Source organism: Melopsittacus undulatus, chromosome 9 (genome assembly GCF_012275295.1).
Source record: "Melopsittacus undulatus isolate bMelUnd1 chromosome 9, bMelUnd1.mat.Z, whole genome shotgun sequence".
NCBI classification, from domain to species: Eukaryota; Metazoa; Chordata; class Aves; order Psittaciformes; family Psittaculidae; genus Melopsittacus; species Melopsittacus undulatus.
The window spans coordinates 2,577,181-2,589,650 of NC_047535.1; the positions used below are offsets into that span (position 1 = coordinate 2,577,181).

Consider the following 12,470-nt stretch of genomic DNA (forward strand, 5'->3'; position numbering starts at 1 on the left):
CAAGAGTTGAAGAATTCAGTTGTACAACTTCTCCATTCAGGGAAAGAACAGACAACTGAACCAAAGCAACATTTGGTTGTAAATCTTTATTAATATAAATACATTCTTTCTGAAGGGCTAAAATTCAGTAGTGTAAGATCCATGACAGCTTGCACTAGGTACCACAATTTCACTGAGAAATACAGTGCATGAATACATACAGAATTCATAACAGAAGTTTAAATGCCCAGTGGAGAAATTAAAGGAAGTGACCCTTGCTGTTCTATTACTCAGCTAATTCAATCCTTTGACATACTTCAAACACAGGTACAGTGTGTGCTAAGTACTAAGTGTGTAAGTAAAGCTTAGCTCTCCTGAGTAAAGTAAGCTGCACTCTCCTTTGAGTGAAGTCTCAAGTATCCCTGAAGGGAAGTTGTAGCTCTTTATGAAACGTAGTGTGGAGTTTGTACCAGTTCTTTGCTGAAATCTTTTCATAACCCTATTTCCTTTCCTTTACAGTACCAATGACTGGGTCCCTATCACAGATAGCAAGCTGTTTGTTTCCTTTAATATAGAAAATAATTTTCTGGAGGATTCAGGCTATTTTACAGTAGAAGATGAACAATGACATGGCACTAAGCTAATCTCAACTTCAGTGCCTGTTCTGGATTGCTGGCATTGCTCTGCATTGCCCTGGGGCAGTGGCAGTTGTGAAGCAACTTGCTGATTACCACAATATATATGCCTTAGACAAAATTTCCTGTACACGTTCTAAACTGGATTAAGGAGGCCAGAGGGATCTGGAATAACTACAGCAGGCAAGGTGTGAGTAAGGACGTGCTGAAATGAAATCACCTGAAACACAGGTTTCCAGGTGAGTAGATGATCTGGAATGGGGTGGGGGGGGAGCTTCTCTGTTGTTTGCAGCAAACATACAGGAAATGGTCCCTTCAAACCCTGTGTGGGATTTCCCTTACTAAGATTTAATATATGCTATCTACATAATATATGGCTTATTTGACTCCATCCCAGCAGGGGCCAACCAGCAAAGTATATACACCAACTTCTCTGCTGCGCCCCTAAGTTTAAGTAGAAAAGCAATCCCTACTGCCTTTCTGAAGGCTATAAATGTGGGAGCAACAGCCCTGCCAGGAATGATTAAAGGAGGCTTTGCACAGGTGGAGTGGATTTCTGTTGGGGTTTACATACTAGGGGAAAGCTGGTACCTATATTTCCTTATTTCCTTATGTTTCAGTGCTTGCATTACCAACCAGGAATGCATTTCTGACCATGTCACAGAGTGGCAGGTTCCTTTCCCTGATGACTGGGTAGGATGTGTTGCTACAGGAATACATGTGTTGCTTGGGTCCTCGCAGCACTCCTAGAGACTCAGTTGGCAGCATTTAAATCTGCATTAGCTACGTCCAGTTTAAGTTCTGCAGCAAACTGATGCTGAGCAGGTGCTGAGCAAGTTTACCCTGGCAGTTATAACACCCAAACATAGTGGTCTCAGACGTGCTCCTCCTGCCACCATGATGCACCCTGGGAATAGCAGAGGCCAGCTAATAGTCTATCCTGACATCAGAAGCCCTATCTGCATGCAATATTGAAAGAGCAAATATCCAGTTTCACACTATTTCTATTTAGTGCTGCTCCACTGTTTATAAGCATATTATATGCAGATAATAGGATTTCTAATATGGTAGTTGACAGGATACAAGTTTAAAGGTTGCTTTTCAGTGGTAAGTGCCATGCATACAGTGTTGAAAAGAACAAAATACAGTATATGGAATGCTACCTGAAATCATGAGATCTAGTGTGATCATTGAATTTTACAAAATTCTTTACATTACAGTGGGTAAAACCGTAAGAATTAGAGGCTTATCTTGGGATAAGTTAGGTAAGAAAGCATTGCAGTCCTCTTTCACTTCATCTTTCTCTTCTTTGGTCCAAGGTGCCGTTTCCTTTGCTTGTAGAGATGCCGGAAGTTTACAAATATCCCTGAAAGAGAATGGAGCATTTAGGTAGGAGACATCATCACATCTTTTTAATGCTCAGTGCCTGTGAAAGGGAGAAATCTAGGGGAAATTCCATTTAAAATTAGCTAGGTTAGAATTGCTGTGGGTACCCAGACATACTGGGTGTGCATACTACAAAGTATGTTAAAAATGTAACACCAGAAACCAAATATGCATAAAGCACCATTCTTCCTTATGAAGATAATTGCTACTATTTAAAGAGCCTTCTATATTCTTCCATGGAAAAACATGACTTCATGTTGCATTAGTGATTATAATGCAGTTTCTTTAAGCATTGCTTTAACTTGAAATTGTGTTTAGATTTCCACTGAATCATCCCAAAGCTCAAATACAATGTGAAAGGTGAAACTACGTATACTGAAGTTATAAATACATATAAACATTAGTCTTTTAACCCAAGTGATCAGTAGATAACACTGCTAACTGTCACCAAGGTCTCCTTCTTGGGGTCTAACCAGTGCTAACTGTAGGTGTGTTCCCCTCCATCTATGACAAGCTTACATGAACAAGCAACAAAGATAATACTTAACCTCAGGCAAATGTGGGTTATCATAATCCCCAAGAGGCAGGCATTTCATTTTCTTTGATAAATACACGTATTCAGAGGAATTGAGTAGTGAGAAATACAATTGAATCTCTTACCTAAAAACAGGACTATAAGATATACTTGAAGCAAAAATGAAAACTGGATTGTGACGTTGAGTGGATTTGGCAATGCCAGGCTGAACTTCCCTGTTTCACTGAAGATTGGAATGGACTGAATGATGCAGACAGCTGAAAGCAGAAGGTCACCATCATTACCAAACACAGATAAAATACACACTTTCAGGATATTCCCCAGCTCTCATTAATTATACCAATTTTAAAGCATGCAGTAGGATGGGAAGCAGCCAGTGAGGCAGTGTTAGCAGTTCAGCTGTGGAAGTCTAAGCACAGTGAACCTGCCTGGCTGAGACACTGCTCTCATACACAACCGTAGCCTGCAGGGCCCATGCCAGCAGTATTTACCATGCAGAAATTCCCACAGCAACAAAACAGGCACAGTCTTTCATGGCCTGGAGTTGGGCAATGCCCAATCCTGACTCAAAGAAACACGTTCTGACAGGTACAGTTACAACACATCTCTTACAGCAAGAAGCTGAGTGGTGCTATGCTTCTTCAATAAGTAAATACTAAGTATAACCTAGAGCTGTTAAGACAGAAGAGCACACTGTAAAGCCCACACTCCAGAGGGGGTACAGCAGGAAGATGAGCAAGAGTGCCCAAAAGAAAGACTTCTTTTCACATCAAACAGAAAAGAATACTTGCTGCAGCAAGAACGACAAAAATGCTTACATTGGATTCAGCTCAAAGCAATGTCTGTTTATCTGTTCTGCTTTACTATTTTTAAGTCTAGCAGCCAACAAAAAAGGCTTTACAGGCCCAGCCTTGAATTCATTATTATTAAATTGGCTGGTTTGGACCTACCTTCTGCCAAGCCTCCTAAGGGGTAGAGAGGGATCCAGGCAGTGTAACGCAGCCAGGTTAGTGGTTTCCATTCAATACCAATGCACGAGAGCATGTAATAGGGATACCTAAAACCAATTCAGTGTGAGAAGAAACAGTCACCATTTAAAATGCAAGCTGCTCCTGGAATTAGTCTTGCATATATATATACATATATATATGCTGTATAGCCCACATAATTCCTAAACACCTCAAGAATATTCTAGAAATGGTTCCTATGGATCATGATAGACACACCTTTATTTGGCAGTCTACAGAACTAATGGATGGATGCAACTGCCTGGATTGCCAGATCAGGCTGTCAAAATACTGCTTTTGAATGAGAAACAGTCCAGTGCAGTTCACTTAAGTGATGGGGATTCAAAGCAACAGGTTACCCTAGGTTCAGGGCAGCATTCTTTTCAGACTCCTTGTCCCAGCTTTTGGCAGATGGAGGCAACCTAGGAAGGCTGTGACTGTCTGTGACTAAAGGAGATTTCACCCCCTGGGGCCAATGTACCAGTGCTGCTGTTCCAAAAGGTACAAAATCTTGAAAGAGCTCTTGGGAACAACCCCATTGTTCTGTACAAACTGCTGGAAGAGCAATCCCACAAACCTGAACAGCTCAATGATACTCCAGAAATAAAATATGAAGAACACCACAGGTTTGCTCTGCATTTCCTCTAAGCTTCCCAGGACAACAAACAAAATGAAGTTTCTTCCAAATATCTGGGTAAGAAAAACAAATTGAGGAACAGTTACACTCTTCACTGAAGAAACAAGTGCTTGCTGTCAGAACCACACAAGGTATCTGCTCGTCACATCTGAAACATGCTGAGCACATAATGAATTCTGCAGCTGAGCTTCTTGTGAGTATGCAATTTACTCTGCATTTAGGTGCAGTCCAAAGGATCTTAGCTTTAACCATCTATCCTCATTTTTAAGCACAAGCAGGATAAAAATGACACTGGCTCCAATCAAAATCACATGGTTTTCATCAGCTGCTTCTTGCTTTTGCTGTCCTGAACTATCTTACCTAGGTGACGGAAGAAGACAGCCTGCCACACGCTTGGAAGCATGGATTCCTGCCTCTGGAATAATACATTCTTTAGTCCAGTGCCAGTGAGGTTTGTACCAGTGACATTTGGAGAGTCTTGACACTTGAGTAAAATAGAGATTTACTTTAAACATGGGAAGAGCAAGGAGAAGACAGTTAACATATTAATTACCTGCGCTACAGCGGGTAGCAGGGGCGATCTGACTAGTCCTATCAGTGAATTCATGATCTCCATTAACGCCAGGGTCTGACAGAAATACATCATGTCAGCAATGGTGTGAAATGTATCGTAGAAAGAATCTGTAAGACACAGGAAACCATTTCAGAGGACAGATGAACTTCCACATTGAGGAAGCTGCAGCAGCAGCAGCGCTTCTGATAACAGCATTCGAGTTGTAGTGGATAAAAAACATGGTGCATAATTATGTAACCTCCTTATAGCCTGATCCTGAAGTCACAGAATCAGGCCAGAAACACTGTTCGAGTGCCTTGCCTCACACACAGAAGGATCAAGAGCTGTTTCAGTATCACTTCATCAAAAAAGCAGCAGAGCTGGCCCTCAATGGAATACGTTGTTCTTCCTTCAAAACCAACATATTCCACCTGCCTCTTTTCAAACGCACCAACGCTGCAGCGAGAGACACTCTGCTCCAGCTGATTCCTTCAGAAGTGATGTCAGCAGAGTACAAGTACCATTCATCAGAATGCAGTTGTGATGTACAAGAGGACAGTATTTTCCTATCCTTGACACTGTGATAGCTTTAAAGAGGCTTTTGCTGTGTGTTTTTATTTCTTGAAGAAGCCTTCCTTTAGGTTTACTACTTTAAAAGGATTAAAAACACCACCAAAAGAAAAACCCCAAACAAAACCAATGTAGATGAAAGTGCTTGTTACTTGCCTTTGCCCAGGATGAACAGGCGTACTGTCATGTTCACAAAAATCCAAGAGAATCCCAAAAACTGCACAAGATTATACATGATTAAGTAGCCCTTCTTCAGGTGTCTGAAAGCTAAAGTCAATAACAAACACAGCAGGTGAGCAGAGAACAGTGGCACCACTTGTGCAGAGAGTGCAGCTGCAAACCAAGCTTTCCGTGAGAATGAAGAACAAGAGAAGGGGAAGCTATTGATTGCGATAAAAGGGTTGGTTGCTGTGTGCACTGTGGGGTCTGTTGCTTTTACCATCATCTAAAACTCACTTCTCAGGAGTTAGACTTTTAAATTCCTTGGAAACTGCAGTCTGTTTTTATTACATTTCCAAACAGCTCACACAGTACAAAGATCCCCCTCCAAGATGCACCAAAGCAGTCAAAATTGCTCCATGAGAATTGAGTACGTGAGAGTGACAGAAGCCTTCTAAACCCCACCTTCCACCCTCCAAAGGTTTGGTTACTTACGGTCTTTTGGGACTCTGGATTCTATTTTCATTTTGTTAATCTTTTCTTCTTCCTTAAGATGAAGGATAAGGTTTTAAAGACTGTTACTGTAATTAGCAAGTGATTTGTTAACAGTACTACTGCAAAGCCAGTGGGTTTAAAACTCTGCTATGCAGCCAAGTGCCAAAGGGTTTAAAACTTCACCTGCATAAACCAGCATTCATCATCCAGGAATTATGGTGCAGTAAAAGCTAGAGGGTGTTAGCTTGTTACCATGCCTTTGCTAGGGATTGTGTTGTAGTAATTAGATGCCTTTGCTGGAAAAGCCTGCTGCTTTCTGTGTTAATTCTCAGTTATTACTGCTCCTTAGAGCAGATCCTTCAAACATTTCATGAGCCACCAGCGATATGAAGGAAAATGAGAACATCCAGCCCAGACTCCCTGCCTGCCCTTCACCCCTGCTTTGTGGCCCCTGGCAATGCAGCAGCCCTTCCTCCTCTGCACTAAGCTCAGGGGCTGTGGAGAGGAACAGGGCAGTGTTTGTTGCAAAACAGATTAGCAGAAAGGGGATCTCTTCAAGTCTTTTCCAAGATGGTCTCACGCCTCCCTGCTGCAGTAAGCTGCTCCAGCTCACCAGATGGTGGGAATGCACCATCAGGGTCAGGAAAGCCTTAGAAATCCAATCAAGCAATGCCTGGGACTGGCATGTATGGGCTCCATATTGATAGGATCCTCATATGGATCAGGACACAGGGCTGCTGAGGTGTAGGGCAAGGGCTGCAAGCTTCTGGCTGCAGGCCCTGCCCAGCACTGAGCAAGTTCAGGTTCAGACTGCTGCTCTTTCTAGCCAGAGGTGTGCCTATTTCTGAATCCCTGCTTCCAATTTGAACTGTTTAACCAATTCTGCGTGGGATCTGTATGAAACAGCAGTAACAATCAGCATGCCAGACAACTCCAGGTAAATGAAGAACCCAAGTTCAAGTGTAGGAGGACACCTGTTCTGGCTTTGCAGCTGGCAGCACAAGCCATGTGTGCCCACAGGACTGACCTTCTCCTTGAGTTCCATTTCAGCATCTGATTCATCTAACCAGCGGTCAAAGTCAGGAGCCAGGAAGAGCGGGCGCTTCTCTTGCTTGGTGAGCCTCTCCCACCAGTTACTCTCTTTTTTCTGCACAGTGATGTTCAGCTGCCTTTGAGTCACCCTGCATACAGGCTGAGGGCAGACACAGGAGCATATATCAGCAAAAGTCCTATGAAACAAGCTCTGAGTTGATAACTTGACAAGCTCTCCTTAGCAAGGAGGCAGGGATGACATGGACTGCTGCAGTACAAGCATCTCTCTGCTTCCCAAGGCATGGAAACAAAGGGCAGTCCAGTTAAAGATGGCAACTCTGATGGATGTAGGACTTGATAAGCAGCTTGAAAGCCTGCCCATGCCACACAGCACCACTGCATCCCCCCACAAAGGGCTAGCACAGGCCCTGGTGCTGTTCTTCTTCAGCAGAATTCATGACACCCTGGCTTTAGACCTTCTTGAATTTAGTGCTGTAAGCCAGCCACTATGAGCCAGTGGTAGAAATAACACTGTCATCAGCCACAGCTATGTGTCCAGGAGACCTGTATGGCATCTGCATAACAGCAGCCCAGAACCTCTCCATCCTTACAACCCATTGTCACCTTGGGTGCCATCATCGCATCCCTCCACACCTCGAGCCTACACCAGGGTGCTCTGTATGGCACTGTCTCTCAAATCAACAGAAACTGATGCAGAGAAGCCATGAGCTGCTTTAACTGATCACATCACACCAGCACTGCTCTGTCAAGGCTGCCTGGATGCTCCCAGGACATCTGAAGGCTGTAGCTGTAATTTACAGCTACTAATGCCTGGTCCTTGCCTGTCAGAGGCTCCAGCTCTCGCTGGTGGCCAGCCTGGCAGCTGGCACTGCACTCATGGTGCACATCAAAGCTGAAGGAGGAAATGGGCTGCAATGCTTCCTGGTCCTGGCCATCTGTGAAGTTACACAGGGTCTGTTCTCCTCCAGTCCCTGCACAGTGACCCAGAGTGAGCAGACTTTTGGAAGGAGGCTGCTCTGTAGAGGCAAGGATTTGCCTTCCAGGCCTGGCTCACAGCACAGCCCATGTCTGCCAGCACCAAGGACAAGTGGTGGGCACCTCTCCTCACACTGGGGACCAGGCAGCTGCTGCTTTACAGGCCAGATGCCAAACTGGTGACCAGCTTCTGGAACCAGGAGATGTTCATTATCTGCCACTCAGCACCTGGTAGGAGCCACAAGACACTTCCCTGCTGACAGACCCTAGAAATTCACCCTCCAGCAGTCCCCTGCCTTGTTGAAGCAGCAAAGGTGAATGGTGACTCCCACTCTACAGCTATCCCCAACAATCAGCCAGGAATAAACAGCACAAATCCTACACTGGGAGCAGATCCCAGTGTTTCCCTGTGCCCCTAACAACTCCAAGAGGTAAAGACAGACTTTACAGCCAACTGTGAGTAACGTGGAGGGACTGCTCCTCCAGCCAAGCTCTCTCCTAGCAGACTGCAACAGGAATTCTCTTATCAGACTACAACAGGAATTAAGGACAGGTTTTGCAACAGGAACCACAGCATATCTGTACTGGTAACCTAAGAAACCTGCACAAGCCAGAAGCATGAGCAGTTCTCATGACTTTCTTTTGCTGGGCTACAAAGGAAGCCATGAAACATCACAGTGACCCTTTGCAGCACAGTGTTCCCCTGCTCTCCAGTCAAGGTTGCACCAATGCATTCCCCATTATTTTGCTGCTTTGAATCCTCTAAAAGTCTATAACTGCTGATTAACAATGGATACACGTAAAGCTCTGTTTCTATTCAAACTGATACATGTGAGCAGCAGCTCCAGCAAGGTGATATGCATTAAGGCAGGGTGGTGGCTGAGCACTGGGACAGGGGACTGCCACAATTGCCTTTTTGTCTGCAGTAGTCCCAGAGTCCCAGGAACTTTACACATTTTCCTTTCAAAAATCACTTTTTCCTTGCAAGAGTTAGAAACGTAAAAAAATACCTACTTTAGGCTCAACTGGTTCTAGGAACTCGATCTCAAACTCGTAGATGTTGTCCCCTTTGGCACCATGACCCTGAGCTGAAAGACAAGAATGAACAGTCAGCATAAGGGTCCCAGTAAGGTTCCACACACCCCGTCTGCCAAGGACATGGAAATATTCTGTGGTTATTCCCAGTGCTTCCCCCTGCACTGAAAGAGGAAACCACACAGTAACAGGGAAGACACAAATGGTGCTCGTAGGTGCAGTTGCTGGAGTTGGCAGCTAAAACAGCACGGAAAAGGGTCCTCGCTTGCAGGAAGCAGTGTGTGAGATTCCCATAAGAAAGGCTCAAAAGGCTGCTCATGGCTAACTTGAATCCAGCTCAAAATCCACTGCCTTTGGGGCTCCAGGCTCCACACTGATGAGTGAGTGCCCAGGGCAAGTGGTGTCCATTGGGTCTGTGGGAGCACCATGTGTGGATTCCCTAGGGCAGGAAGCTGTGTTCATTTCTCACTGACCACATACATGGGTCTTGTTCCCGGAAGGGCTAAGCAAACCTGCACACCGAGTGTAATTCCCACCTCTCCATGGTGTAAACTGATCCTGAAGCGAACGCAATGTGCAACACACCCCTATCAAATGGCCATGGCTCGGGCAGCACTTCCTAAACAAGGCTTCTTAAAGACAACCACCAAATAAAGGAGGAAAACCCAAACGAAACCAGCCACAGCACATCCTCAGCAGTGCCTGGACAAGCCGACCAGCATAAGAACCACAATGCAGCTGCCTGGTGAAAGCAAACTCCATGTCTCAGGATGAGACCTGCTTTACCTTTCCAATCCAGCTCTTGCTCCCCATGCACAGGTTTGGTAACAGTTGCAAACAAGGACTTTGTCAAAGGGAGAAATTGCTGTGAGTTATCCCTGGGTTTCAGCTGACCCAGGACAGCGAGGACATGTGGGGAACAAGGACATCCTGCATCCGGCTCGGGGGGCAACAGTGTAAGGACATGGAGCTGTTGGAGCAAGTCCAGAGGAGGCCATGGAGCTGCTGTGAGGGCTGGAGCAGCTCTGCTCTGGAGCCAGGCTGAGAGAGCTGGGCTGGGGCAGCCTGGACAAGAGAAGGCTCCTGAAGGGGAGACCTGAGAGCAGCTCCAGTGCCTAAAGGGGCTGCAGGAAACCTGGAGAGGGGCTTTGGACAAGGGCCTGTAGGGACAGGACAAGGGGAATGGCTTGAACCTGCCCAAGGGAGACTGAGCTGAGCTCTTAGGCAGAAGCTCTTCCCTGTGAGGGTGCTGAGGCGCTGGCACAGGGTGCCCAGAGAAGCTGTGGCTGCCCCATCCCTGGCAGTGCTCAAGGCCAGGTTGGACACAGGGGCTTGGAGCAGCTGCTCCAGTGGAAGGGATCCCTGCCCATGGCAGGGGTTGGAGCTGTAGGAGCTTTAAGGCCTCTTCCAACCCAAACCATTCCATCCCTCCATGACTACCCCGGTACCACAGGCCCGGTGCGGGGGGTAACGAACCCGACTGTCACTGCCAGCGCTGCCGGTGGGCGCCTGTCACCACACACCCGCACCTGCCCGGGCACTACCACCGGCCGCAGCGGTGGGGGCAGCTCACCCCGGCAGCGACCAACACACCCCCCCCCCCCCCCGCATTGGTCACGGCCCGTACCTCTGAAGCGCAGGACGTTGTCGGCGATGCTGATGTCGGGGTTCTGCGGAGGCAGAGGCAGTGTTAGGTACGGATCGATCGCTCCCTCCCGGACCCCCCATCCCCGTTGTGTGTGTGCCCCCCCCCGGCACCTGCACATCGCTGAGCTCCACACGCAGGTACAGCTCTCGGTGCCGCTGTGCCCAGTGCACGTGTGGCCGCAGGCTCGGGCCCGCCATGGCGCGCCGGTATCCCTCCCCTCCCGTGGGCGGACCGGGGGGGGGGGGGGGGGAGAGGAGGGAGGGCTCCCGTGCGCCTGCGCGCTGCGTCCCGACCGGGGCTGGGTGTACCGGGTCCTAGTGCGCGCATGCGCGGTTTGGAGTTGTCCTTGCTTCCCCGGTGACACCCGCCCCTCCTCAGTCACCCTCAGCGCTCCCGGTCGCCACCTCAGGGCTGTGGGTGTCCCCTCCGGCCGCCGCAGAGGTGCTGCCCTCAATGGCAACGAGCCCGGTGAGGGAACGCGGCGGGTGGTTTAACACTGAGGTGGCTTTTGGGCGCTGTCGGGGTTCATTGCCCTGTGATGGCTTTCTGAGGTGCGGGGAGTCACGGCGGTAACCGGCGGCGGGGTTCACCCCGTCCTGCGCCCTCTTGCGCCACAGGAGTGTCCTGAGGGCGGCCTCGGGCAAGGACACGGCTCCTGGGATGTAGTCAATGGAGAATGGTTTGGGTTGGAAGGGACCTTAAAGCTCATCCAGCCCCTGCCACGGACAGGGACATCTTCCTCTAGAGCAGGTTGCTCTCTGGTCTCAGTCTCCCCTCTGGCAGATTGAAGCCATTCCCCTTGGCCTGTCCCTACAGGCCCTTGTCTCAAGCTCCTCTCCAGGTTTCCTGCAGCCCCTTTAGGCACTGGAGCTGCTCTCAGGTCTCCCTTTCAGGAGCCTTCCCTTGTCCAGGCTGCCCCAGCCCAGCTCTCTCAGCCTGGCTCCAGAGCAGAGCTGCTCCAGCCCTCACAGCATCTCCATGGCCTCCTCTGGACTCGCTCCAACAGCTCCATGTCCATCTTGTGCTGCTGCCCCAGAGCTGGATCAGGACTGCAGAGGGGTCTCTCACCAGAGCACAGCAAAGGGGGAGAATCCCCTTGGCGCTGCTGCTCACGCTTCTTTTGATGCAGCCGAGGCCATGGTTGGTTTCTGGGCTCTGTGTGTACATTGCTGCGTTGTATTGAGCTTTCACACCCAAAGCCCTTCTCCTCAGGGCTTCTCTCAATCCAGTCTCCACCCAGCCTGTGTTTGTGTTGGGACTGCCCCAACCCAGGTGCAGGACCTTGCCCTTGGCCTTGTTGAACCTCATGAGGTTTGCACAGGGGGAGGCTGATAGAAAATGCTGTGCTGTTTGTAGACACTGGCTCCGTGCCTCAGCCTGCCTCTGAGCTGAGGACTTCCAGCCTCTGGGGCTGCAAAGCCATTGCAGAAGGTTGGGTGAGCTGTAGCCATAGTTTCTGGGTTGCTTTAGTTTGAACACAAACCCCCTGTACCCTTAGGGGCTGACGAGCCCCAGGGCAGCATATGGGAGACAGCACAGGAAACCCAGAGGGAAACACATCCATCAGGTCCCGAGGGGCTTTGACATGTGCTTGTGTTGAGGAGGGGGCACCTGCTGCAGAGTTGTCTCTGTGTATAGTGGATCAGAGACCTTTGCTTTCACCTTTGCTTTGAAACAGGAAATGAGAATGCACAGGAACGTTCTCCAGGGGCTCACGGCACCGGAGCCGGGGGTGCCGTGGGCTGAACACGCGTTGTCAGTGCTAGGAAATACCCCTGATGTGCGCAGGGTGTTTCGGGCCCC

General features: G+C 48.4%; 1 protein-coding gene across 1 annotated transcript; it reads right to left on the reverse strand.

The window, feature by feature from the left end:
- Nucleotides 1-71: 71 nt before the first annotated feature.
- On the reverse strand, nt 72-10,898 carry HACD3 (3-hydroxyacyl-CoA dehydratase 3). Its single transcript, XM_034066392.1, has 11 exons — nt 10,778-10,898; nt 10,647-10,689; nt 8,999-9,072; nt 6,984-7,148; nt 5,957-6,008; nt 5,459-5,569; nt 4,733-4,860; nt 4,120-4,232; nt 3,486-3,592; nt 2,661-2,792; nt 72-1,980 (listed from the first exon to the last, which is right to left on the reverse strand). The coding sequence occupies exons 1-11, from the start codon at nt 10,862-10,864 to the stop codon at nt 1,904-1,906; spliced, it is 1,089 nt and encodes a 362-aa protein (XP_033922283.1). The 5' UTR covers nt 10,865-10,898; the 3' UTR covers nt 72-1,903.
- Nucleotides 10,899-12,470: the final 1,572 nt, after the last annotated feature.

Coding starts and splice junctions, on each gene's coding strand:
- HACD3 (XM_034066392.1), bottom strand. CDS start 10,864: ATGGCGGGCCCGAGCCTGCGGCCACACGTGCACTGGGCACAGCGGCAC. Junction 9,073..10,646: donor CAACGTCCTGCGCTTCAGAG/GTACGGGCCGTG, acceptor CTTGTCTTTCAG/CTCAGGGTCATGGTGCCAAA. Junction 4,861..5,458: donor CCTGTTCATCCTGGGCAAAG/GCAAGTAACAAG, acceptor TGTGTCTTACAG/ATTCTTTCTACGATACATTT.